We start from the raw sequence: 25,684 nt of genomic DNA on the forward strand, positions 1-25,684 counted from the left end.
GGAAAAGAACAAGCAATGCAAAGATAGCACATAAAATTTTAGGGGGGGGGGCTTGGATTCCCTCTCCCACTTTTGGGGTTAAAATACTTAGACAAGTAGCATAAGTGTCAAGTCTGAAATATTTGGTCATATACATGTATATTCCGTTGACATATTGAAATGTGGCAACCCTTACTATCGTTAGTCACAAAATAAGTCATAAAAATCAGTCTTGAAACAGCAAAAACATTTTTGTTTTTTCTTTCCAAAGGCATATTCTGAAGAAGTTTGAATACATCAATAGCACCAAAATTGGGATTTGGGGATGGGTAAGTCAAATAACCCTCTTTCTACGTGTAAGTGCGACTTCCAATGTGCACTAAGTGTGCAAAACCCAGCTTTCTGACTGCCATATTTTCTGCAGAATTTATTTTATCATATAATACAACCAATGAATTCTTAACGCTGAAAATCTCACCTGTTATCCATGTTTCTCCAAAGGTCATTGAGTAGAGGTCAATGGCAAGCTATATGTGCACACAACAAATGTATGAGACAGGTTTCTTCGCTTTGGTAGTTTATTGCTGTGCAAGGACTCTACACAGCCAAAAACCAACGAGCAGCCCATTATCAGAAGTGCTTTCAGTGAGCAAATTTTGGGTTCACAATTTGGACAGAAAAAAAATGTATTTAAGTAAACTTGCTCAGCTAAACCCCTTTCAAATAGACAGTACACTCAAATATGAATTATGAATATACTTGTACTTGGTTTTGTTGTAGTCTTATGGTGGGTTTGCCGCTGCTATGGCCCTCAGTCGCAATGATGACATCTTCAAGTACGCCATATCTGTGGCCCCAGTCACAGACTTCAGATATTATGGTAAGTCCTGCACACTGAAATGGCGGTTTCATACTTTTTGCGCATTTCGTTCTGTCTAATTGGTTTTGTGTTGAACAGCAAACCAGCTATTCGTCCATGGTGAATGGACTCCAGATTCTTTGAACTCCATGTTTTTGGAAGTAATATTTGTCTTCAAAATTGTCAGTTGTTGTCTGAATACTGGTTTCTGAAAGACTCAGTTCAACTCATTTCCCTGTGTAATTATCCTGATGTACCAAATTCAAATTCAAGGCCCATAGGTCAGTATAAATTCCCCATTTCTAGTGAATTGCGACGTCATTTGAACCAGTATATCAGCACATCAGAGGACAAGTACAGTTCCCCCATGAGCAAACAAAAAGTTCTGTGGTAAACAAGATCAAAGATCAAGGCAGCAGTAGTTTGGGAAACTTGGTTTATACGTTTTTTTCTGACAGATTCCATCTACACTGAGCGCTACATGGGTATCCCTGAGTCATGTGACAATATGGAAGGATACAAGGTATGACAGATTTTATTCCAAATTATTGATCGCAAAAACCAGACCACTGTGTGCCACAATATCACTATGTGTGGATCGGCTGAGACAGTAAAATGCAGAAATGATTCAATTTGGATGGTCCCATATGTAAATAGTGTTGAATTTTCTCCATAGAATCACTCAGGAACCTGTCCACCTTTTCCATATCAGTTTTAAAGTTCCATTCTGGGCGGCCGTTGCAGCAGAAAACAAACTTAATACAGGCCACTGAGAAAAAAGATTCTGATTGCAACAAAGGTACTAATGGACTGGATTGAATTTTAATTCTGAATTATCAAGTGTGTACTTGCTGAATCCTAGACTGTTGGAATGAAATAAAAGTAGAGTAGAAACTTCAATCAAGTTCACAGTGTAAGAAGGACTTGAATATGGGGCATGGGAGTCAGATCGATCCGGGGGCATGGGAGTCAGATCGAGCTGGGGAATGGGAGTCGGATTGAGCCGGGGGCATGGGAGTCGGATTGAGCTGGGGAATGGGAGTCGGATTGAGCCAGGGGCATGGAAGTCAGATCGAGCCAGGGAATGGGAGTCGGATTGAGCTTGGGGCATAGAAGTCAGATCGAGCCGGGGCATGGGAGTCGGATTGAGCCGGGGGCATGGAAGTCAGATCAAGCCGGGGGCATAGAAGTCAGATCGAGCCGGGGCATGGGAGTTGGATTGAGCCGGGGGCATGGAAGTCAGATTGAGCTGGGGGCATAGAAGTCAGATCGAGCCAGGGAATGGGAGTCGGATTGAGCTTGGGGAATGGGAGTCGGATTGAGCTGGGGAATGGGAGTCGGATTGAGCCGGGGGCATGGAAGTCAGATCGAGCCAGGGAATGGGAGTCGGATTGAGCTTGGGGAATGGGAGTCGGATTGAGCTGGGGAATGGGAGTCGGATTGAGCCAGGGGCATGGAAGTCAGATCGAGCCGGGGCATGGGAGTCGGATTGAGCCGGGGGCATAGAAGTCAGATCGAGCCAGGGAATGGGAGTCGGATTGAGCTTGGGGCATAGAAGTCAGATCGAGCCGGGGCATGGGAGTCGGATTGAGCCGGGGGCATAGAAGTCAGATCGAGCCGGGGCATGGGAGTCGGATTGAGCCGGGGGCATGGAAGTCAGATCGAGCCGGGGCATGGAAGTCAGATCGAGCCGGGGCATGGGAGTCGGATTGAGCTTGGGGCATGGAAGTCAGATCGAGCCGGGGGCATGGAAGTCAGATCGAGCCGGGGCATGGAAGTCAGATCGAGCCGGGGCATGGGAGTCGGATTGAGCCGGGGGCATGGAAGTCAGATCGAGCCAGGGAATGGGAGTCAGATCGAGCTGGGGAATGGGAGTCGGATTGAGCCGGGGGCATGGAAGTCAGATTGAGCCGGGGGCATGGAAGTCAGATCGAGCCAGGGAATGGGAGTCGGATTGAGCTTGGGGCATAGAAGTCAGATCGAGCCGGGGCATGGGAGTCGGATTGAGCCGGGGGCATAGAAGTCAGATCGAGCCGGGGCATGGGAGTCGGATTGAGCCGGGGGCATAGAAGTCAGATCGAGCCGGGGCATGGGAGTCGGATTGAGCCGGGGGCATGGAAGTCAGATCGAGCCAGGGAATGGGAGTCGGATTGAGCTTGGGGCATAGAAGTCAGATCAAGCCGGGGCATGAGAGTCAGATCGATCCGGGGGCATGGGAGTCAGATCGAGCTGGGGAATGGGAGTCGGATTGAGCTTGGGGCATAGAAGTCAGATCGAGCCGGGGAATGGGAGTCGGATTGAGCTTGGGGCATAGAAGTCAGATCGAGCCGGGGCATGGGAGTTGGATTGAGCCAGGGGCATGGAAGTCAGATCGAGCCAGGGAATGGGAGTCGGATTGAGCTTGGGGCATAGAAGTCAGATCGAGCCGGGGCATGGGAGTTGGATTGAGCCAGGGGCATGGAAGTCAGATCGAGCCAGGGAATGGGAGTCGGATTGAGCTTGGGGCATAGAAGTCAGATCGAGCCGGGGCATGGGAGTCGGATTGAGCCGGGGGCATGGAAGTCAGATCAAGCCGGGGGCATAGAAGTCAGATCGAGCCGGGGCATGGGAGTCGGATTGAGCCGGGGGCATGGAAGTCAGATCGAGCCGGGGAATGGGAGTCGGATTGAGCTTGGGGCATAGAAGTCAGATCGAGCCGGGGAATGGGAGTCGGATTGAGCCGGGGGCATGGAAGTCAGATCAAGCCGGGGGCATGGAAGTCAGATCAAGCCGGGGGCATGGAAGTCAGATCAAGCCGGGGGCATGGAAGTCAGATCAAGCCGGGGGCATAGAAGTCAGATCAAGCCGGGGGCATAGAAGTCAGATCGAGCCGGGGCATGGGAGTCGGATTGAGCCGGGGGCATGGAAGTCAGATCAAGCCGGGGGCATGGAAGTTAGATCAAGCCGGGGGCATGGAAGTCAGATCAAGCCGGGGGCATAGAAGTCAGATTGAGCCGGGGCATGGGAGTCGGATTGAGCCGGGGGCATGGGAATCGGATTGAGCCGGGGGCATGGGAATCGGATTGAGCTGGGGGCATGGGAATCGGATTGAGCTTGGGGCATAGAAGTCAGATCGAGCTGGGGAATGGGAGTCGGATTGAGCCGGGGGCATGGAAGTCAGATTGAGCCGGGGAATGGGAGTCGGATTGAGCCGGGGGCATGGGAATCGGATTGAGCTGGGGGCATGGGAATCGGATTGAGCTTGGGGCATAGAAGTCAGATCGAGCCGGGGAATGGGAGTCGGATTGAGCCGGGGGCATGGGAGTCGGATCAAGCCGAGGACAGTATCTTTCAATCTTGATTGATTTCTAATGATTATCTCAATTTGTTGTTGTTTGATGGTAGCACACCAATTTGTCAGCAAGAGCCAAGAATTTGAAAGGATTAAACTATTTCCTCATCCATGGAACTGCAGATGGTGAGTGAAATGATCTTCACTCTGCACTGGTCAGTGTAGTACTGAACAATCTTGGGGATTCAGCATGGTTGAAATATGCCACTGAGGTAGACACCAGACTTGTGGCTACATTCTCTTAGAATAAGTCATTATGCATATAGTCTAGTTCCAAGCCACAGTGTCTGAAGCTATAGGTTATGCCACAATTGCAGAGAATGCCAGGCAAGCTCAACTAATTTTCAGATGTTTTTGTATCGTGTATTAAGGATTATTGCTCCATTCATTAGAAGGAATTTTGGTACAGATTATTAAGGATTATTGTTCCATTCATTAGAAGGAATTTTGGTACAGATTATTAAGGATTATTGTTCCATTCATTAGAAGGAATTTTGGTACAGATTATTAAGGATTATTGCTCCATTCATTAGAAGGAATTTTGGTACAGATTATTAAGGATTATTGCTCCATTCAGTAGAAGGAATTTTGGTACAGATTATTAAGGATTATTGCTCCATTCATTAGAAGGAATTTTGGTACAGATTATTAAGGATTATTGTTCCATTCATTAGAAGGAATTTTGGTACAGATTATTAAGGATTATTGCTCCATTCATTAGAAGGAATTTTGGTACAGATTATTAAGGATTATTGCTCCATTCATTAGAAGGAATTTTGGTACAGATTATTAAGGATTATTGCTCCATTCATTAGAAGGAATGTTGGTACAGATTATTAAGGATTATTGCTCCATTCATTAGAAGGAATTTTGGTACAGATTATTAAGGATTATTGTTCCATTCATTAAAAGGAATTTTGGTACAGATTATCTCTGCAAGACAAATTTCATTACCCCCCTCTCCAATTGTTTGTTTTCATTCATTTCATGCATGGAAAAATAAAACAAATTTGAATAAGCCTTTTGGTTTTCCTTTTGGCATATGTGTACCATCTAGATAACGTCCACTTTCAGAATTCAGCTGATTTTGTGCGGGCTCTGGTGCAGGAGGAAGTCGTCCACAGAACACAGGTAACTGTGACCCTTCTTAATGTGACCATGTACAGCCTGGTGGTCAGAGTTTATAACTTGCGCTCATAGGGCTATGTGGGGGTTGGAATCCAGACATTGGACTAATGTTGGGAACTTGGGCCACTCATTGTCAAGGGTGGATCTGGAAGCCAAGTGTTGGGGGGGATCAGATTTGTTTTTTGGTGGGTTGCAAAAGTTTTGGAAATTTTTTCATTGGATATAGATTTTTTCACATGCTTTGGGAAGAGAAATGATATACATTCAAAATAACTGCCAATTTTTAACCACTACCAGCCGGGGACTCCGAAATCGGAGCCGTATGGTTTATATGTGTGGCCGGGGTCTCCGAACTCGAACAAAAGAAACAGGGCCCTGTAACAAAAGACCGTACTCCGAACAAAAGACCAGGCTGCTGGGCATTACTGACATTTTTTCACTCTCAAAAGTGGTGATAATCCAGCCTTGTTTTGAAACCGTATACCAGGGTTTGGGGTATTTAGAGCAAGCGGATTACCACCGGGGACAAAAGCTCTCCACCACCGCAGCGATGAGCCACACAGCACCGCTGCATGTTAATCTGGCCCCTATTGAAAAGAGGTCAGCAGTGCACTGAGCCAGGTTCGTGAACAAAAGACAGTTGTATAACACCGCACAATCTGGGCTCTGTTTACAAGGCTGCAGGCCTGGCTGAAATATTCGGGCGTCAATGAAGGTCACCTGTCAACTTAGAGTAGTGCCTGAAGATTACCCTGTGTGGCTATGAACGACTGTTAAATGGAATGATGAATTGTTGAAGGATTTTGAAAACGAAAAAAATGATAGTCATGCCGGCCCAGCATCCTCAACATTGCAAAATGGCCCGGCACGAAGTGGTTAATTAAAAAAAAATTACAGTTTTTGGCTCAATTTTCTGGGGGCCATAGCCCTTGTCGGCCCCCCTGGATCCACCCTTGCTCGCTTTAACCCCCAAAGAGCAGCTGATGCCATCCTGAAAATCTGAAGTCCAAAATGTTACGGCACATGGCAATCTGTTAGAAGGGATATCATTTGAGAGAAAGACCTACATGTTCATGTAGATATCTGGGAGGGCAGAGATGGTATTGTTTTTGATGAGCCATTTGCATATTGAGTGGCATCATCCAACCGAGTTTTGTCCATGGGACTGACATGGCTTGAAGGAATTTGCTTAGGCAGGGATAAAAGTAATAAAGTTGCAGGTGTCTTGATTGAGTTCCTGGATAATCACACCATACAAGTCTGTCCTTGTATTATTATTATAAAAACATGTCTGCTAGGTATGGTAACAGTCCTTCAGAAGAGAAACGTATACTGAACGAGAAAATGTACAGAAGAGTGAGTAATGATCATGAGTTAACATTCATTGCACATTTCCTTTTGGGTTTGAGTATTTAGAAGAGTAAGGAACATTGGACAAGGAAGAATGACAGGTTGTGACGTCATCCATTGCGAGAGAACAAGTTGCATGTATGCATTTGAAAATAAGAATCCAGAATTAAGGAAAGTTGATGTTGGTCTGTGTTCTCTTGGCAGTTCTATCCCGACCAGCGACACTTTTTGGATGACCCCCATGTGGAGCGCCACCTCTTCGACATCATGTCAGCCTTCGTGAACACGAGCATAGAAAAGATGTACCAGAACACAGAACTGCACGCATCGTGAACAGAGATTGTTGCAGGCTCCCTCTCTACGCTCTGTTTACATGTCGCTTCTCCTCCTTGTATATTTTGAATTGAGGCTTGAATGTCCATGGATAGTCTGGAAGTTCGCTGGGGAAAATTTAACAGCGCCTGACAAAAACTGGAAATATAATACAGCACCGTTGACAGTCATATTAAGCACACCCTGGACATACTGGACTTCATCAATGGAATACTGCATTTTGCAGCTGTTGTGAAGGGCTTTTATGAAGTTCCTAATGCCCTGTCCAATCTGAGGCCTACTTTGCTGATGTTGTGAAAACACAACCTCTAACTGGAGGTTGTCTTCTTTAAAGTCCTCCAGTAACAGCATGCAACAGCAGGGCTTAATTTTCTGGCTTTACGTTACACCTGGGAAGAAATTTTGCTCTCTTCACCCCAAGGTTTGTTAGTGAGGGGCCAAGTTTACGAAGCAACTAAGCACAGCAATTCTGAATGCTGAAAATAATGAAGGGTAACCAGCTAAAACATCATGCAGTGTGTTTTTCTTTTGACTGGTTCCCAGTCCATTTTGCAATACTTAAAGCTCAAGCAGCTTTCTTGTGCTGAGGCATGATGAATTTTGAACAGAAATCTCTACCGTAACTTCAGCATACTCTAAATCAAGTCATTACTTTTCCCCCCACATGCAAATTTTGAAGTGTCGTGGATGGAGAAGTAAAGCAGCCAGGATTTAGACCTCGGTCTCCTGGCGTTCGTGTTTATAAGGATGGTACTGCCCTCAAACCCTCTGAACTCCTAGTGTTCGCTGAGAGTCCTAATTTCTCTGGAGTTAAGTGGCCTTGTTCAGAAGTATACATACAGGTGGGACTACCTCTTTGTGCACTGGTGCATATGCAAATGAACAGAATGTCAGAGGTCAGTAGAGCAATCAATCCATTTTGTGTGGGCAGCCAAAGTTTGCAGAAAGTTCATGCTTGATTGACAAGACCCTTTGTGTTAAAGTGCACATTTTGTTTTATTTAGGGGCATTGAAATGAAGCATTCAGTAGGTTTTATTATAGTGTTTGTCTGACTTTTGTTTTTATATTTTGTAAATTATTCTTTTAGTTTTATACTCATGGCTAGTTAGCTAGTGGCTTTCCATTAATGCACATGTTTTTCCCAGCCTCGTTTCGTCTAAATCAACTGGTTGTGGCTGAGAGTACCACCTGTGCCTATGTGAAACAGCCACAGCCAGTGGCTTTTCACTGATGCAAGTGTGATACTTTCAATCCCAGCCATAGTTTTCGGTTCTGTGTAAATCAACTGGCTGCAGCTAGGAGTAGCACATGTCTATGAGAAATGGCTGTAGCCAACGCCATAGATATATATGTGTCAGATTTTCTGCCACAGCAAGTAGATTTAGACACCGTTGGACTATCACCGCTGTGATTGAACTGGCTCTTTTGTCGTGTGCTTTCTCAAATTCTTGCAAACTTAAAATGAGCAAAGCTGTCATTAAATTCTCTTTCACTTCAACAGAACTTCCATTTTGAGGGGCATCGCGTTGATAGTTCTTCAAAATGCCTTTTACATATTTTCTGGTTCTACAAATACTGTAACTGAACACCGAGTCCTGTTAAATTTTTTTATCTTCTGCTGTTAAATTAATTTGTAACATTCCGGCTGTACAAAGTGTATGATATATTTGTACTTTATGAACTGTACATATTGCCTGTATGCATGACCATTTTTATGCTAAAAAGCACAAGAATTAAAGTTTATCAAATTATGGTTTATTTTGTTTTTTAAAAATTGGTTGAAGTGGTTTGTTTTATAAATTTTAAGTACCCAGAAACTATTTCTTAGTTTAGAACCCCAAAAGCTCCTTTGTGATGAAGGTGACCTGATGTACATGTACCAAGTCAGTTTAATGAAACTAGCTAAAGATAAGTAATTGGTCCATTCACAGCTTGTGGTAAAAATGCAAACAAAATGTCAGAAAGCCAGTCTAAACTCTTGTTGCTTGGCCAAATCTCACCTTCACTGGTTTGTGAATATTCTTAAATATTAACGTGAACGGTGTGTGTGAACCAGTGCAAGAGATTTTCACTTGCCAATCACTGTAAAGTTACACAGAAACCATTCTCATTTGTTGTGTCCCGATGCATCGTGACAAAAGTTTAGTTTTACAAATCACTCAAACGTACTAAAGTTATCTGGAAATGTTTTTGTTTTATATTTGATCAAGTTGTGAAATGCTGTGGAGACTTTCCTCATCTTTTTGTGTCGGTGTTATTTATACTATGCCTCAGCCCAGTGTCAGTTAAATACCATAGGCTCATTATATTTCAGTGTATAACATCCAAAATTTCAAGAGGTTTGTTAAATGTAACCTAAAAGTTTTATTCCATTTCATGTATATCAACAAATGTTTTATTTTTTGATATTTTTTATTTTTTTGGTTAAATCTATGTGCATGTTAATATAATTGTGGACAAGCGATTATAGTACATGTACATTGGGATCATTTTCTACAAAAAAATCCTGCAGCAAATTCATATAACATGTATCTCCAAACACCCACCAGTATTTGGAACAGTTGCAAAATACATGTACTAATATCAAAAAATGAAAGAAAATTGGAGTGTTATATTGAGAGGTTGTGGGTTCACATCAACCCAACCCATTTTTTTATCCATGCTTAAATGTATTGTTAATAAAGCAGGTGCCATATTTAAGATGGGATAATAGTCTAGTATGTGGACTCTGAACTGAGAGGCTGTTGGTTCAAAACCAACCGAAATCTTTTTGTGTCATATTCTAATCCAAAGATAACTACATTGCCCAAATATTTCATTGATGACAGACCGATATGGTTCCTTGAAAGGGCACTTCTTTGTGTCTTTGTAATGTATGAAATGATAGAACATACAAACACATTTGATTCAGAAGAGTAAGTTGCCCAATAGCAGGACTTATAACTCTTAGAAAATGCTGGGGTAGTGGGTTCAAAACCAACCAATGCTGTTGTCGTCTTGTCTATTTATTCTAAGGGTTAAGTGAAAGGTAGTTCTTTATAAAGGTTGGGTTAATACTTGGTAAATTTAAAAATCCTTAGATATGACTTGCTTATAACATTCAATTCATTAGAAAACAAGGTAACAGTGAATTTCATTATATCAGCTTTGTTCTGTGTATTAAGTTTGAGTAATTATTCAACTGATTACCATTTATAAGCGCCGTGATTTAGTTTATTAAAAAGAGCATTAAGAATGCTGGTTATTATTATTTTACCATCCAGTCGTGTCCATGATTCATGCCATTGTTAACTCAAATTGTTATAAATGATGCTGCCTACATGTCAGAGGCACCTGCTGAATATAATTGAAGAATGTAGCGTACTTCACACCGGTACTTGGGAACAATTTTGAAAAGTGTCCTTGCTTGTGTTCCTAAATAAATTTAAACATATTCCGCCAAAGTTGTGACAACATGTAAAACAATCATTCAAGGGTTTTTTAGTGATGACAGATTTGTTTGTAAATTTTTTTTTAAATCAGTTACTAATTTCTGACGCTGACATGATTATCCAACAAGGGTTCTTTATATACACATGAAATAAATACAAATGCACATTCTTTAAATGTAGCTCCACACAGTTTCTGTATGTACAGTATATTTTGGAGATATATCTGACTTTCTTTTACTTTAAACAGTGAATCAAAACATTACAGAGACATGTTATCTTCTAATACAACCATATTGAAGCAAATGCCCCTTTTCAAAATAATCAGCAACCGATCTGTATGTACGTAGGTAAGTCGTCTAAAAAGGTCCATAATTTTGTTCACCAACTTTGCCACAGTTCATCTCTTAGATGAGTAACAAAAAGGAAACATTTTTACAGCAAGGATAAAGATTGATAAACTTGAAAAACGTCTCTAAATTCTCATTAAATAATGTACATTTTTGTAAGAAGTCATTCAAATCCTAACACATTTTGGAGAATATAATGTCCATAATACAGTTCTTTTCAATTACTACCCGTGACAAAGTTTTCCTTTTTTGACTTGTGAAACAGGTCATTGGCCTCAAAAACTTCTGATCTCAAAATTCCCTTTAGTGGATGTAGAGTAAGACTTGTTCTTGTGAACAATTTTATTTTTTTTTCCAGTTACTTCATTCAACATTGTCATTGTCCTAAGTTGCGGTCTGTGTCTTTGACCTTTTGTATGTGCAAATACTTACACGGTTCTGGATTGAAATAAAGCAATCCTTTATGATAAAAACAGTGAGTTGTAAGAGTCATACTTCTTTTTTTCAGTTTAGGAATACCTGCAGTCTTTATTGGTGTGGCATTCTCACGTGTGTGAGCAGGTACACTGGTGCTTAATGTCCCAGTGTGGTGGTCTCAGCTGTCTCCTGGTCTCAGCAGTCCCCCCTGAATAGCCGGACATTAAACGGATGACTTTCCCGTTGTTGTGCACAAAGATGGCATGACATATTTTACCATATTTGGTAAGGGGGACCTCTGAGACCGGGAGACAGCGGAGACCGCCACACTGGATGGACAACAATTATGCAAGAACTTGCCCCAAATCATGTGACAAGGCAGCAGTGTCTGGAGATTTCAAATGGAAAGGAAATTCTACTGGCTGTCTGCATCAACTGTCTGCACATGCATCTATCTGCCACTGGCAGAAACACCTGTCTGCATATGCATCTGCAAACACTCAGACTCGGCTCTGGGGACAAGATCTTCGGAAATTCTTTTTCAACACGTACATTTGACCTGGGTGGGCCATTTACCAAATGGATTAATCTTGTGATACATGAACTGGTACAAGTCCAGTCAAATACCCCACCCCAGAGACTAATGTGGGGATGAGAATGTTATAGATTGATTCCTCAATGGTGACAAAAAGCAGAAATAGAGGCAATAGCTGCTATGCTATTGTTACCATGCAGTCTATGCCCACGGAGAGTCTCTCAGATACTAAGAAAACCATGCATACAGTCATTTGAAAAAATTTAGGACCACTCATACAAAATGCATAGATGGATCCCAATGTGACGCTTTTAGCGTTGATCTGCGCACTTCCGCGTTTGAAAACGAGGCTGTATGTGTCAGCTTCAATTCTTAATATGATAAGACGATTGAAAGTAAGGAGTCAAGACACAAATACATAAAGGTATGTTAAATTCAGACTTTTCAGGCTGCAAATTTTTGTGGAAGAGTCTTTCAGGATGACTCGACACGTGAAATCCAAAGAAAAAATAACGACAATTGACGGCTAACTAATGTACCAGCGATGGTCGTGTATCTTGTGCAGTGGGCGTGGTTTAAACTGAAGTGGCGTCACACTTACGAACCGGATACTCCATGTACTATGTGGACTCCACGGGCTGGCACGACAAAGTTCCACACAGAGAGCCTCGGTTCCGATGCAGATATGCACAGATGGCCCTTATGTGGAATCCTCTATTAACCTGAAGAAAAACCAAACTTAAACCAATCAATCATGGCAACTTATAATTATTTTCAATGGGTAACCTAAGTATCTTGGTTAAACAGCTACATTTGACTACATTTCCATGATTTGAAATGTTAAGGGTCTAATGTGCCCTCCTTTATTTCTGATTACTTTGACTGCCTTAAAGACAAAATGTCATACAAGACCTGCCTTTGCAAAGAAATTCATTCAAATGGGTATATAGCACTACACTGACGTTGTGCACCACTGTAAAATATGTTAAGTAATCATTCAATGAGACAATATAATGGAGGCCCAGAGACAAATGCCATTAAAATTTCATGTGGTTTTAAGCTTTTGCAAATGACTACATGTATATGTTGAAAACACCAAAGTCCCCACAATGTGATCCAAAGTTTCCCAACTGAAATCTTTCCCATAGCAAAAGTGGCTGCAGGCGAGGCATGAACACTCAACAGGTATGTATGAAAGCTATTTATGCAAACTTGTGAATTGCAGTCATATGGAATGGTATACTTGGTAATGAACCATGGAGTAAGGAACAAATGAACCTTCAAAAGTATGAACCTTCAATTGTTTGTCCTTGACCTCCAAAAATGGAGCCCCTTCCCTCACCACACAATGTTGCTCTTTCAGTGGAGGACACATTCCTTTGTATTCTGGTCACTTTTGGCAATGTTCAATAACTTTCCCTGGACATACATGTATAGTTGAAGAAGTTACAGACTAACCAGACTTCATTACAGCACTAGTGACACCATGCTCACATATGTGCAGTTACATTTTGTAAGCTACACCGCAACTGGCAAGTCACAATACTCAAGTGGTTGATGGAACATTTAACTACCATAGATCAAAATGCTTTCCATTATAATTACCCCTGCTCACTGGGCCTGTGAAACATTTCAAATACCATCTCAGCTCCCTGGGGAGTATACAGCTCGATGCTGCCATTTCGGTGCAAAGCAGCTAAATTAATCACGATAACCATCTCTACCCTCACAGGGCCATGTCAGGACAGCATGTTGCCAATGCAGTAAAGACCTGTAAGGTACATGTTCATGTACATGTACAGTAGATCAATCTAGATACATGTACATGTACATAGGAACAGAAAACCAAAGACAGAACACGTAATCTGTATGTGACCAGTAAGCCTTGTCATTGCTTGGGCTTTGCACCAAGTACTGGTTATCACCACACCATTCAAGCTAATGTACACATACATGTACATATTGAACATTCCTTAGTTAACTTACATAAGAAATTATCAGAAGTTATTCCTGTAAGTAGATTCTGTGAAAAGGCAGTAGGACCTTGCCGACTAGGTCTCTAACATTATTCCCTTGCTGTGCTCAGCAGAAAGACTACGGTTGCCAAACCCGAGTAGTTTGCAATGACACCTTTTGAATTCACAAACATCTAGCACTGTAAAGTGTTCCAATCACATGAACGAATTCAGGGTGGAGATTATCTGTTACGTTTTCCAGGCATCGGAAATGGACTGTCCCCAAGCTTCATTTCAAGCAAATTTGTCACACTGCCCCCATCACTGTGCGTAATCATGCTCCTGATGTGGTTTCCTTGCTATGAACTTTGCCAGTTCATTCAGGGTTTTTGTGTAGATGAACTCATCTGAGGCTGAGGCAGCTATTTGTATGGAAGGGCTAGTTATTGACGATCCGGAACTACTGGTGGTGGGTTGGATGCAAAACATTATTGACGCATCTTGGAGCGACCCTGCTGAACTCACAGGCATGGGCGATGAATCAGATGAGCTTGAATCTTGTCTAGGAAGGATTGTTTGCAGCTGTGAGTTAGTGGAATGCACAGTGTCACTTGAGGTTGCTGGTGGATCACTGTCTTGATTATTTTGGTTAGGAAGATGCTTTTCACTTTCAGTAGGTGACTGATTACAGGTTTCAAGCAACAAAGAGGCTGGTGTAGAATTTGGCCCTGACGTTTCTGGAAATACACGTACCTCCTCGTTTTTGTCAGATTGGGCACTGCTTGTTCTGGTTCTGGGATTCTCACAGAAATCTTCCTCGGAACTGGACGAATCTTGAAGATCTTCACTAGACTCAGTCTCTGACTCTGGGGTGTCAGCTTTAGTCTGTCTGGGAAAGATGACCTTGATTCGGGTCTTTTCCAGTGGCTCGTCGACCTTTTGTTTTGAAAGCATCGACTTCAGCAATCTGGAACACTTACAGATGGCCTCTCCAGATGGATGCTGAAAAAAGAAGATGCAATTCACAGGTCCATTTCAGCCTATGGGTACAAACCCTGTGGTTTTGAATTTCTGCTAAGGTAATCCAAATACTAATGATGAAAGAACAGTTCACATTTGAGCCATCTGAGCAAACTCTCTCCAAACTGTAAAGAGATCTTTTCAGTCATAATAAAAACTATTTAATAATAAATACTATAATAATATAATATAATAATAAAAAAATACTGGTCTCGTGTCAGAAAACAGCCAATCAGACTCTGCAAATGAGAGAAAGTTGCCTTCAACATAATATGGTCAAACAGGTACATGTACATGTATCTCGGTTATTTTTAATTATGTAACACTTTGATGTACATGTGCAGGCCTTTGGGGTACTATTGCCACAAACATGAAAACGTGTTGGACTCTGCACTGTGGTAACATACGCATCTGTGCCTTACCTCGCTGTTTGTGTCAGGCTGTGATCTGGTCTGGGCTACTCCAGTCCGCTTCGCTACTGGTGAGACTTTGAAGACTCGGTTGCACTCTCCAGCCAGTACAGAACTTCTGAAAGTGTTGACTTTTTTGACGATGGTCTTGACTTGTCGGACACAGTTTGAACACATCCAGCCCTGCTCCACTTCCAGGTTGAGATACTGCCTCAAACATTCCTGCAAGTCCAGCCTTCCTTTGTTACTCAAAATATGACGGCCATTTTCGGAGATGCTCTGGCACGCAATGCACATTCTCTTGGGAGGACGGGGCCGAGGTTTGGTCTGAGGGATGATAGCTGTCATCGTTTTGCCTGTGCCTGGGACCTGGTGCTGCTGACTTAATGAATGCAGACAGGTTGTCAGTACCTGGGGCTCAGTTGTGGGGAGTGGTACGGACCAGCTTTTGCCTGGTTCAGATTCACTCACCGCTTTCTGCTTTTTCCGTGGAGGTGATCGAGGCCGTATCAAGTCTGCAGGGGGGTCGTAGCCCAGTTTCAGGATGGGATCAGGGTTCTGTTTTGTAGGCTGACCATCAGGGAAGTGTTCGGAGCAAACGCTGCTCCTTCCAGCAGGGTCTGGTTGCCAGGTCTCCCCGCTGGGGTTCTTGCGATTGATCAACTTGGTCCACCGCTCCCGGCCCGGTTTGTCCCTCTTGGTCGGAAATGGGAAAAACCGGAGCGGTGGATCGCATTGGCAAGGTCCTGTGCCATAATTGCAGTCATGGATACTGCATCTACCTGACCTCCATTTGTAGTAATGGTAAGAGGTGTTGCTACATGTTGGAACGGCACAATACTTCATGTTGCCAATTCATCTACTGTACCTGGATAAAATGGAAAAAACAAATGTGACCAGTGACAGTGCAAAAGCCATGTTAAGTCAATGAGGGAGACCAAACTACTAATGCTGTGAAATGAACACATTAACGTCCTGCAAGATACCGTCATTTTGCTGGGAGTTCTCTAAGTGCTCCTAAAGTCAAATGCTGTACTATCAATAATCGTTTGAGATGTTTACAAAAGGGGAACAGCACATGCAATGTAAGGCTATGGCGTGAGGGCCCTTGTAGGGATCTTGAGTCAGTCAAAGTCATTGAAGACAAGGTGATGAATCTTGGAGGAATGGGGAGGTTAGTAATAATGCATGTCACGCACAGAGTACCGGACACCAGCGTTTGTCTCTAGGGATTTCCCTCCACCATGATCCTCGATACCTAAAAATTTCTTGTTAAGTTTGTTAATCTAATCAAAGCACTATTCATTACTTGCCAGGATACACAGTGAAAGAAAAGATTGCCTACCAATGCAACGTGTGATTTGCCAGCACTAATACTGGAAGACTTACAATGAACAACGCCTACACGTTGGGTGCGACTAGACAACGAGCATGATTGGTCAATGCAGGATGATGAGGTACAAGTGATTCTGATTGGCCAGTATTACCGGTAGCTCATTACTATTCACACCCTTTGTTCAGGATAAAGCTTATGTTCTTGGAAAGGATTCTCAGAATTTTCTTTCTCTGGTAACCTTTAAAGATACTCTCGTCGTGCTGGTTTGCTTCCTAATGCACTCATAGGCACTGACATCATAAGGTCACTTTAGTCAACCTCGACTCCACGGGCTATGTGTGCGTTCCTTCAAAGATTGTGAAGGGTATGGTGGAACAAACACGGTGTGGCAAAATCACACCCAGGGGAACAAGGTTGCACTTAAGTACCCGACAGTCACTGGATGGTGCTATTTGAAAAATGTTAAAGACACCCATGATATCGTGTCTTTAAAATTTGAAGGTTATGATTTATTTTTATGAATAGCTTTATCTCAAGTCTACAGCACAACAATGCGTGAAAAGAGGATGGAGTGTGAGATAAAAGGAAATGGATTAAGGCCTAGCATGTTGTGGGTACACTTCTCCTATGGGGTTGTGCATCCAAAGGGCCTTGCTTGTTCGTCATCCAAACCAATGATGCATTGTGAACCTAAAACAGGTTTATTGCCAACAAATGCCAAGGGAAGTCATGCAGATTGCTCTCAGTAGCACAAGTTGTGGACTTTCTTTGTTGCAGAATCATATGCCTCACAGCACAGTAGGAATACATCAAGCAATTTTTAAAAACATTTATTCGGGAAATCAATCCTCTCAATGACAAGTCCACATACAAACAAGATACCGTAGGACAGTTAATTAATTCTGGGATCTAGCCCCCAAAAGCCTACAAACCTGTGTGCATACATTAGCAAAACATTGTGGTTAAAAGGCTAACAAAATAGCATGGAAGAAGGAATACACAGCAGGATAAACATGACAAACACCCAAAAACAAAACAACAAAATGAAATTGCAGAAAGACACATCAACATGATCAAACGCCGTTGAAAACGAACCAAAGCAAGAAGAAATTTCATAATACATTCTCTATATTTAGTAATTTAAAACCCAGTTTTCTTACATTCAACCATGTTTCTGCATTTGTATAAGACAAAGAATCGTCCACTTGACCATCACCAACTGTCACCCATCAGAATGTAGCACACATGTACAACCTGCGCTGATAAGACTGAACGAACCCACACTCAACAGACGTACGTAATTATACATGTACATTCACCATACATGATCGACAAATGCAACAGCGCCACCAATAGTTCTGTTGCCGTGAACTCCAAGTGCTTCGAAATGTCCTGCAGCAAGGTTGCATGAGCAACACCAATTCTTAATCAATTATTGACTGGAATCACCTTTGCCAGAACCTTGTTCAAGCAAACTACAGAATTTTACTAACTTTCCGCTGTTTGTTTTTGACCCAACGTCTAAATTAATTAAATACAATTCAGCAAAATTTGATTCTTTAGAAATGTAACTTTCATTTATTTCATGTCATATTCAAAACATCCAATGCATCATGATTTTATTTAAAAATAAAGCTAAACCTGTGTACTTTACCTTACAATACAATCAAAATATATTTATAAATCCATATTTCCCTATTTTTTTCAAAAACATTCGCATACCAAAAGCTCCAAAGACGTCTGATTTCAGAAAGTCAGTCTCTTAAATCTATATGTACATGTGAACACATGGTGTTAAAAATAGCTCTTCATGCTGACCAAGATTACCAATTTTTCAGCAAAATATACACATAAAATATACCGTCAACATCATTCCATTAAATATATAGATTTCTCCGGCTGGCAAATTTTACAGCAACTTAAATTTATATCTGGTAAACACTACATATCTTTGTGTATTCAGTGAGACAAGAAAAATCAACCTTTATCAACAAATCTACAAAATGTATTTCAAAAAAGGGAGAACTAGAACCCACCCTCAGCATGTTGATTCTTGAAATGAGGAAGTTAATATACATGTAAGTACATCCTTGTGTACTAAATCAGGACACCAGTGGATTTCCGGATAATAAGCAGGCATCAGCTATCCCAAAATGTCAACAAAACACCCAAATATAAGAGCGCATGCAGCCCCAGGATCCAGTGCAGCATCCATTGTTCCCGCCATCACTCTTCCCGCCTTAACGCCTCACCGAGCTAATCCCTACATCTGGATCCCTCTCTACACCATATAAGCTCCACTCCCAGTTAGAATCCTGCAGTCTCCTGAAGACAGACAGAGTACACTGTTCGAAACGTCAAGTTATTCCCCGGTTCTTCTCAGAACCACACATACTCAAAGAAGAGATAAATACATGGTGTTACCGCAATCTTTACTATAAATATAAGAGGTGTATTAATTTGTTTTTCATATATAATCTATTTCTCACATTGGGCACATAAACTTCTCCACTTTGTATTGAAAAAAACCCAAAAATCCCAACTTCACATAAATAATATACATGTACCTAAAACCACACTAAAGTGTCACTAATAAATAAAGGACCTAGGGATATACATAGCATTGAAGAAGGAAAGATTGGACTTGAAGTACCACCTTTTGAAATGGGCTTTCTGGATCAATCACAAAATTCTTCTCAAGGATATGTAACAACTCATCAACAGAGAGAAGTGACTGAAAAAAGAAATTTACAAGAACTAGTAACACTGCCTTGCACTGAACTAGGCGAGGTATTCTGGGGAAACTATCCATAATGGTCACAACAGCAACTCACAGCACCACTGCCTTGCACTGAACTAGGCGATGTATTCTGGGGAAACTATCTATAATGGTCACAACAGCAACTCACAGCACCACTGCCTTGCACTGAACTAGGCGATGTATTCTGGGGAAAATATCCATAACGATCACAACAGCAACTCACAGCACCACTGCCTTGCACTGAACTAGGCTATGTATTCTGGGGAAACTATCCATAATGGTCACAACAGCAACTCACAGCACCACTGCCTTGCACTGAACTAGGCGATGAATTCTGGGGAAAATATCCATAATGGTCACAACAGCAACTCACAGCACCACTGCCTTGCACTGAACTAGGCTATGTATTCTGGGGAAAATATCCATAATGGTCACAACAGCAACTCACAGCACCAGTGCCTTGCACTGAACTAGGCTAGGTATTCTGGGGAAAATATCCATAATGGTCACAACAGCAACTCACAGCACCACTGCCTTGCACTGAACTAGGCGATGTATTCTGGGGAAAATATCCATAATGGTCACAACAGCAACTCACAGCACCACTGCCTTGCACTGAACTAGGCGATGTATTCTGGGGAAAATATCCATAATGATCACAACAGCAACTCACAGCACCAGTATATACAAATATTTCAGGGCATAGGTGTTTTTCTGTTTAGTTTTGGAAAGGTGTGGATATTTATCTTATTCCCAACCCTCTATAAAATGTTACTGTTTCACGTGGCCACAACCTGCTTGACTTTTCACAACCTCCCAAAGACATGTTTTTTTAATACAAAAAAATGTGTGACACTTAATGTTGAACTACTGACATTGTTGGAGACACTTCCAGTGGTACACAGCATTGGCTAAGTTTGCTTGGTGACCCATGCCCCTGCGTGGTTAGACTGACAGAAAATTCCTGCATGTTTACATGGCATGAACTGGTTTGATCAGTCATTGCGCCAAGCCATAACTGAAGATGTGATCCTTTGGCTGGAACACGATTGTTGCCACTATGGTGAGCCATAGTCACTATAGCCAGCAATGCTAATTTAGAACTGGCTAGTAAAAAAAGGAAGGGATAGTGGTCAAAGGTCATGTCAAAGGACAAAGAACATACAAGTTTTCAGCTGCTACTTGTGGAAATGTTCTGAGTGGAAATGGATTCACTATTATCAAATCATAAAAAAATACACTACTACAGCATGTAAATTAACTCAGGTGCCATAATTACTTAGCATATTTGAGGTGGTCTAACGCAGATATGCAGGCATTTCATATGCCTTTGTCATATTTCACACTCACAAACTGACAAAATATCGATGCACTGACAATTTAACGGCAAGTTCACAGGCACTAACCCTGTTAACTCACATCAGACATTGATGCATTTTGGCAGGTTGAAGTCAAATTGACACCTTGCATTTATAGATGTGTCTTTTGACTGTAGTGGTTATCCATTCTGTGCTTAATTTGTCCCCCACCTGAGACAGACAGGGCAGCAGGGGTGACACTCATAAATAGAACAGTGTGCCTGCGTTACCCACACAAACCCCAACAGACTAGCAAAATTACTTATAAATACTCCATGCCCAAGAAAATTCACCAGAAACATAGCAGAAATGGTTAGCCTACCATTAAAGAGTCTGACAATTAGTTCACAAAGTCATTTGACAATTTGCACCAAACCATTTAGGTTATATGGCAAGCCCTTATATTAGTACACAGAACTTGCCTGGCAAAAGAATATGATAAAAGGATTTAGTCACAAAAAATAGAGCAAGTAGATATTCTATGGCCATGTCACCACTAAACCTAGCTCATACCTTCTCATTCCCTCGTGGTCTAGTTATTGTATCATATCAACACAGTCTGCCAGGCCAGAGGAGTGAGTGCTACCAACTGTGAACAGTTTTGCCTTTGAAGATCATTCAGCTCTGAAACACTCGGGCAATGGTTAACTAACCATTTAAAGTTGTCATCAGGCCTCTTGGTAACTAGTCTGCGTAATAGACATTTGCTTGCAGATGAGCAAATGGCAGAGTAGAACAGGTGAAACTCAGATAAATTTAGTAACAAGCTACATTGAAATTTACCAAGTTAAGCACAGTGCAAATTTTGTATCGTGAGCAACCTCTTTCAGGTTTCCCTTTTTAAATTTGATTCCTGATTATAAGTCTGTGGACAGCTCCCTATCAGCATAACTAAGAATGTAAGTGTAAGCAAACAGAAACTGGCTGACTGAGAACCCAAAGTGCCCCTTGTCCAAGAAGTCCGGCAGATAATCTTGCAGAAGCATGAGATGGTAGTAACCTTTGGCAACCTCCTTCACATCGCCGTGGAGAAGAAAGAGGATAAGTGCGGTCAAGAGGTCATCGCCACTCAACATGCGACACTTCCCACCTAAAGCCAGGTTCAAATGAAAGATATTTTCAATAACTTCTCTGAACAGCTCTCTCGGTGAAGTCAGTGAAAACACACTCAGAATTTCTAAATCAAATCTGATATAGCCATTTGATTAACTTTAACACCTTACTTTTTATTTTGCAATTCTGTGAAATGTATCAGGTTTTGTTTGTTAACATTGCTGTCAGGGCAAAACCTGTTATTAAAAAATAACATCTCCCCGACACAAACTACATCTTGTATTAGTTTATCCATTTAGTTTTAGTCTTTATTAAGTCCCAATTTTTGAGATGATCGCTATGATTGCTTTGCTATATTTTCTCATAAAGACTTTAGCTCCCTATTGGAAAATGATTTATCATACACACAAGAAAGGCTATCCTCACAGAGGACTGATTTGAGTATCACAGGTTTGGAAGAATCATGGTTTTTTGGAAAGTCAGGAATTAAGAACTAGCTGTGTGTAACGGATGGTTCCCCTTACAAACAAAAACAAGATCAGGCTATGTCTGAATTGACTGGCTGCGGCTTGACACTACACGATTCCATAGGATATGGTTGTAGCCAGTATCATAGACTCGTGTGTAATTTCAAGCTGCAGCCAAGTAATTTGGACACGGTCTTACAAGACAGAGGCATACTCACAGAAAATTATCTGTGACTGTTTCTCAGCTGTTGTGTTGACTTCTTGAAGGCAACGATACAGCCATTGCAGTTTGGACATGGGCACTGTGTCCTGAAGCACCACGCGGAAGCAGTTGTAGGCTGTCTGGAATCGCTCCAGGAACACTTTGGCGTTGGGGTTGTCTTGGCAACGCTTGCAAAGTGGGTCACTGGGGTCTGAAGATATTTGTGAGGGGCTCAGGACATCAGACTCTTTGGTGATGTTGAGACAAACCCCAGAGTCGCTGACTGAACTGTTGACTGGGATGGCCAGTGTCCTGGCGTTGGTGTTAGTGTTGGGGATGTCAATGGCAGGTGAGGAGTTCCTACTGAATACAGGGCCAGAGTTGACGTTGGGGACTGATGTAGACAACCTATCGTCCGAGTGGGTCTTCTCTCGGCTCCTACGCTCTGCCCGATTCAGCCCACTCCAAGTTGACGCCCGCTCTGACAATGAGGCCCCTCCTTCCGGTACTGATGGCGGGGGACTGGTAACCCACATCAAATCGATGATCTTAGTGAATCGATGCGATTGTCTCTGCTGATCATCTCTCTGGTCTGACATCTTTAGCCTCCGCACAACTTTGTCAACCCCTTGGATACTGATGCCAGACTCTAATCTCTCTCTCGTCTCTCTATCCTCCTCTCCCCCTTTGTCTTTGGTCATATCTCCTGTCTCCTTCAGAAATTCGTTATCCAACTCCTCGGCCATCTGTCCGACCTCCTCGGCATGGTCTCTGACATCTTCTGACGTCAGCGACGGGAAGTCTGGGGCATAAAGTCCCAGGATGTTCAGAATCCACTCATCATCCAGTCTTAGGTCTCGTATAGTGACTGTTGGAAGAACTTTCTCAAGCTTTTTGGTGTTTTCAGCATAGGCGCGCTGCAAAACGAAATCAGAGATCAAAATTAGACAAGCTTCAAAACCCTTGCAACATAAACAGCAGGTTTGCTTGTCACAATGGTCCAACAAAAATACACACAGAAAATAAATAATGCGTATTATTGCAGCTTGATACTTCGGATATACCAGGCAAGATATGGGACAGAGGGGTACCCCCCTTACCTGTCCAATCCCTATACACACTCTAGACTATTGTTACCTAACACATCCCCCCTCGAAGTCTGTAAAGAATTCCTGAGATTCCGATCAAACAATGACCAACACAAAGGCGGGGGGGGGTTCTCTCCCTCCAATATCTTGCTTCAAAAGACTTCGGAGATTCTTTGCTTTACAACGCTATGCCTTAAAATTGGTTGAGGATTCCTTATCTCATCCTCCATCTCATGTCATCACAACAAACATAGTGGTAATGCCAAACTCATGTTGTACACATACTTCTTCTGTACATGTTCTCAAGGATTAACCACAAAGCTTCAGCATTCAGTGTCCACTCTGTGCAGAAGCACCCCCTCATTGGCAGAGATCAAAGGGGGTTGTGCGCACTGTGTCAACTAGGCACCCTTAGCGCACAGTGAAAACTGCTCAGCACGGCCCGCACTGACATGCTTGAACCTGCAGACAGTGTGCCCACCAAGGAGATGTCATTGCTGCATACATACACTCCACATCTCTTTTTCTGACATGGAGCTCAAACCCCAACAAAATGCTGTTGCTACTGACTGAAGAAATTGCTTTCCAGATAATTGACCTCATAAAGTCGCAGGATGTCCCGACTCTTGGAAGAAAAGAAACACCTCTCGTAACACGTCCAGAGTCTTGAGAAGCATGTCGAAGGGACAGCATGGTCTTTGACTAGTTCATCTACAACCTGTCAATTGAATAAAGACCAAGTGTTAGGGATGAGGAAGGACCACATCAAAATGCTACAGTGTTTCTAAGAGCCACCAGATGATTTCCAAAATGCACAATGCTGACAGTGGTTCAAATTTCATTTTGGATAACATTTGCACAACTTTCCAAAGTGTAACACTTCCAAGTTGGAGTGTCTTCTGCTCAGGATATCCCAGGCAAGTTCGATCAAGCGCCAGTAGTTACATGTAATGTGTCGTTGGTTTTAAATTTTTACAGCGGCTCTTACCGCTTCCCGGCACGAAGGGGTTAAAAACAAATCAGATGTGACTAAAAATGCAGTTCAAGCTCACTCTCTCAAAGGAACTGAAACTGAGGCATGACAGGCACAAAAGGAGTCGATGGAGGTAGCATCGGGTAGGGGGGGACATTTGGTTTACCCCAAAATATTTTGTAGCAAGGGCTCTTTTTCACCAGTGTGATTTTACTATGTGCTATTTCATGCCCATTTTTCATGCGTGCTATTCCCTGACATCAAGCACATTGGACATGTGGTGATTCCCCCTCCCATTTTTTGCTTTCATGGAGATTGGGCGACTTGTGAAAAAGCCCACCTACTTCTTACCACAGATTTGTAAATGCCTTTTTCAAATCTACCTCCCCTCCCTTCCCCCAAGTGACGGTGCTATGTCCCTGAATTAGACTTCCTAAGACTTGCCTCTCGGAAATGAATTACGATTTCATTCTGCAGCTCTCTTGTCAGTCCCTGATAGTGGGTACCAGGCATTTTTGTCTTGATACTCTGCCGCACTCGGTTGATATCTGGAGATATCTTCAGACATGTGACATTGCCTGATTCTTCAACCTGTAGTAAAGTTCAAGAAAATCACAACCTTCATAAGTGCAAGACAAAGAAATGCCTAGAAGGTTAAATGCCCTCTCGAGGGTTAATACCTGTTTTTCAATGGACTAGTTCAGCGTAAGATTTAGAGGCCATTACTGGGGTGGCACCCTGGCTATGGACAGGTAGTACAAGTGAGTTAGCATGACTGTTGAAAGCCATTACTGGGGTGGCACCCTGGCTGTGGACAGGTAGTACACATGAGTTGTTGGAAGCCATTACTGGGGTGGCACCCTGGCTGTGGACAGGTAGTACACATGAGTTGTTGGAAGCCATTACTGGGGTGGCACCCTGGCTGTGGACAGGTAGTATAAATGAGTTAACATGTCTGTTGGAAGCCATTACTGGGGTGGCACCCTGGCTGTGGACAGGTAGTACACATGAGTTAACTGGACTATAAGAAGCCATTACCGGGTTGGCACCCGGGCTGTGGTCATGTGGTGCACGTGAGTTCACGAGCCCATTCAACCAATAGAAAGTTGAAACATGCCTAATGCACAAGCATGTCAAGTTTAAAGTCTTCTTGTATTAATTTATCTTCAGCAATTGTTTTGGAGGATACATTTTTCAATGATGACGATGTAATCTGTCTTACAACAAAAGAATGATCTCCAATTTTGACTTTTTCGGTTGAAAACTTCTTCCATCCGTTTTCATGTAAGTGTCTTTGAGGTTGATTCAATTTGCTGTACTGTCGACTGTCACACCAAAGCTTTTTGTATG

General features: G+C 42.4%; 2 protein-coding genes across 29 annotated transcripts in view; one reads left to right on the forward strand and one right to left on the reverse strand.

Moving 5' to 3' along the window:
- The window catches only part of LOC110991109 (A-type potassium channel modulatory protein DPP6-like), a 126,187-nt gene extending 114,953 nt beyond the window's left edge, over positions 1 to 11,234 (forward strand). For all 24 annotated transcript variants that reach the window (XM_087134667.1, XM_087134671.1, XM_087134679.1 and 21 more), the window contains 6 exons: positions 251 to 308; positions 760 to 859; positions 1,297 to 1,361; positions 4,223 to 4,295; positions 5,227 to 5,300; positions 6,852 to 11,234. In XM_087134667.1, coding sequence (XP_086990793.1) covers positions 251 to 308; positions 760 to 859; positions 1,297 to 1,361; positions 4,223 to 4,295; positions 5,227 to 5,300; positions 6,852 to 6,980 — 499 coding nt within the window. In that variant the 3' untranslated portion in view covers positions 6,981 to 11,234. The remainder of the gene's footprint in view (positions 1 to 250; positions 309 to 759; positions 860 to 1,296; positions 1,362 to 4,222; positions 4,296 to 5,226; positions 5,301 to 6,851) is intronic.
- LOC110991052 (uncharacterized) overlaps positions 10,526 to 25,684 on the reverse strand; it is a 39,699-nt gene continuing 24,540 nt past the window's right edge. For 2 of the 5 annotated variants that reach the window (XM_087134661.1, XM_087134664.1), the window contains exons 12-16: positions 24,779 to 24,925; positions 23,960 to 24,079; positions 22,290 to 23,190; positions 17,593 to 21,641; positions 10,526 to 13,522 (exon numbers count right to left, since the gene is read on the reverse strand). In XM_087134661.1, coding sequence (XP_086990787.1) covers positions 21,409 to 21,641; positions 22,290 to 23,190; positions 23,960 to 24,079; positions 24,779 to 24,925 — 1,401 coding nt within the window. In that variant the 3' untranslated portion in view covers positions 10,526 to 13,522; positions 17,593 to 21,408. The remainder of the gene's footprint in view (positions 13,523 to 17,592; positions 21,642 to 22,289; positions 23,191 to 23,959; positions 24,080 to 24,778; positions 24,926 to 25,684) is intronic. The other 3 variants (XM_087134662.1, XM_087134663.1, XM_022256153.2) reach the window with 3 other exon arrangements.

Source organism: Acanthaster planci, linkage group LG03 (assembly GCF_054643075.1).
Source record: "Acanthaster planci isolate LZ-2023a linkage group LG03, COTS_SCS, whole genome shotgun sequence".
Lineage (NCBI taxonomy): Eukaryota > Metazoa > Echinodermata > Asteroidea > Valvatida > Acanthasteridae > Acanthaster > Acanthaster planci.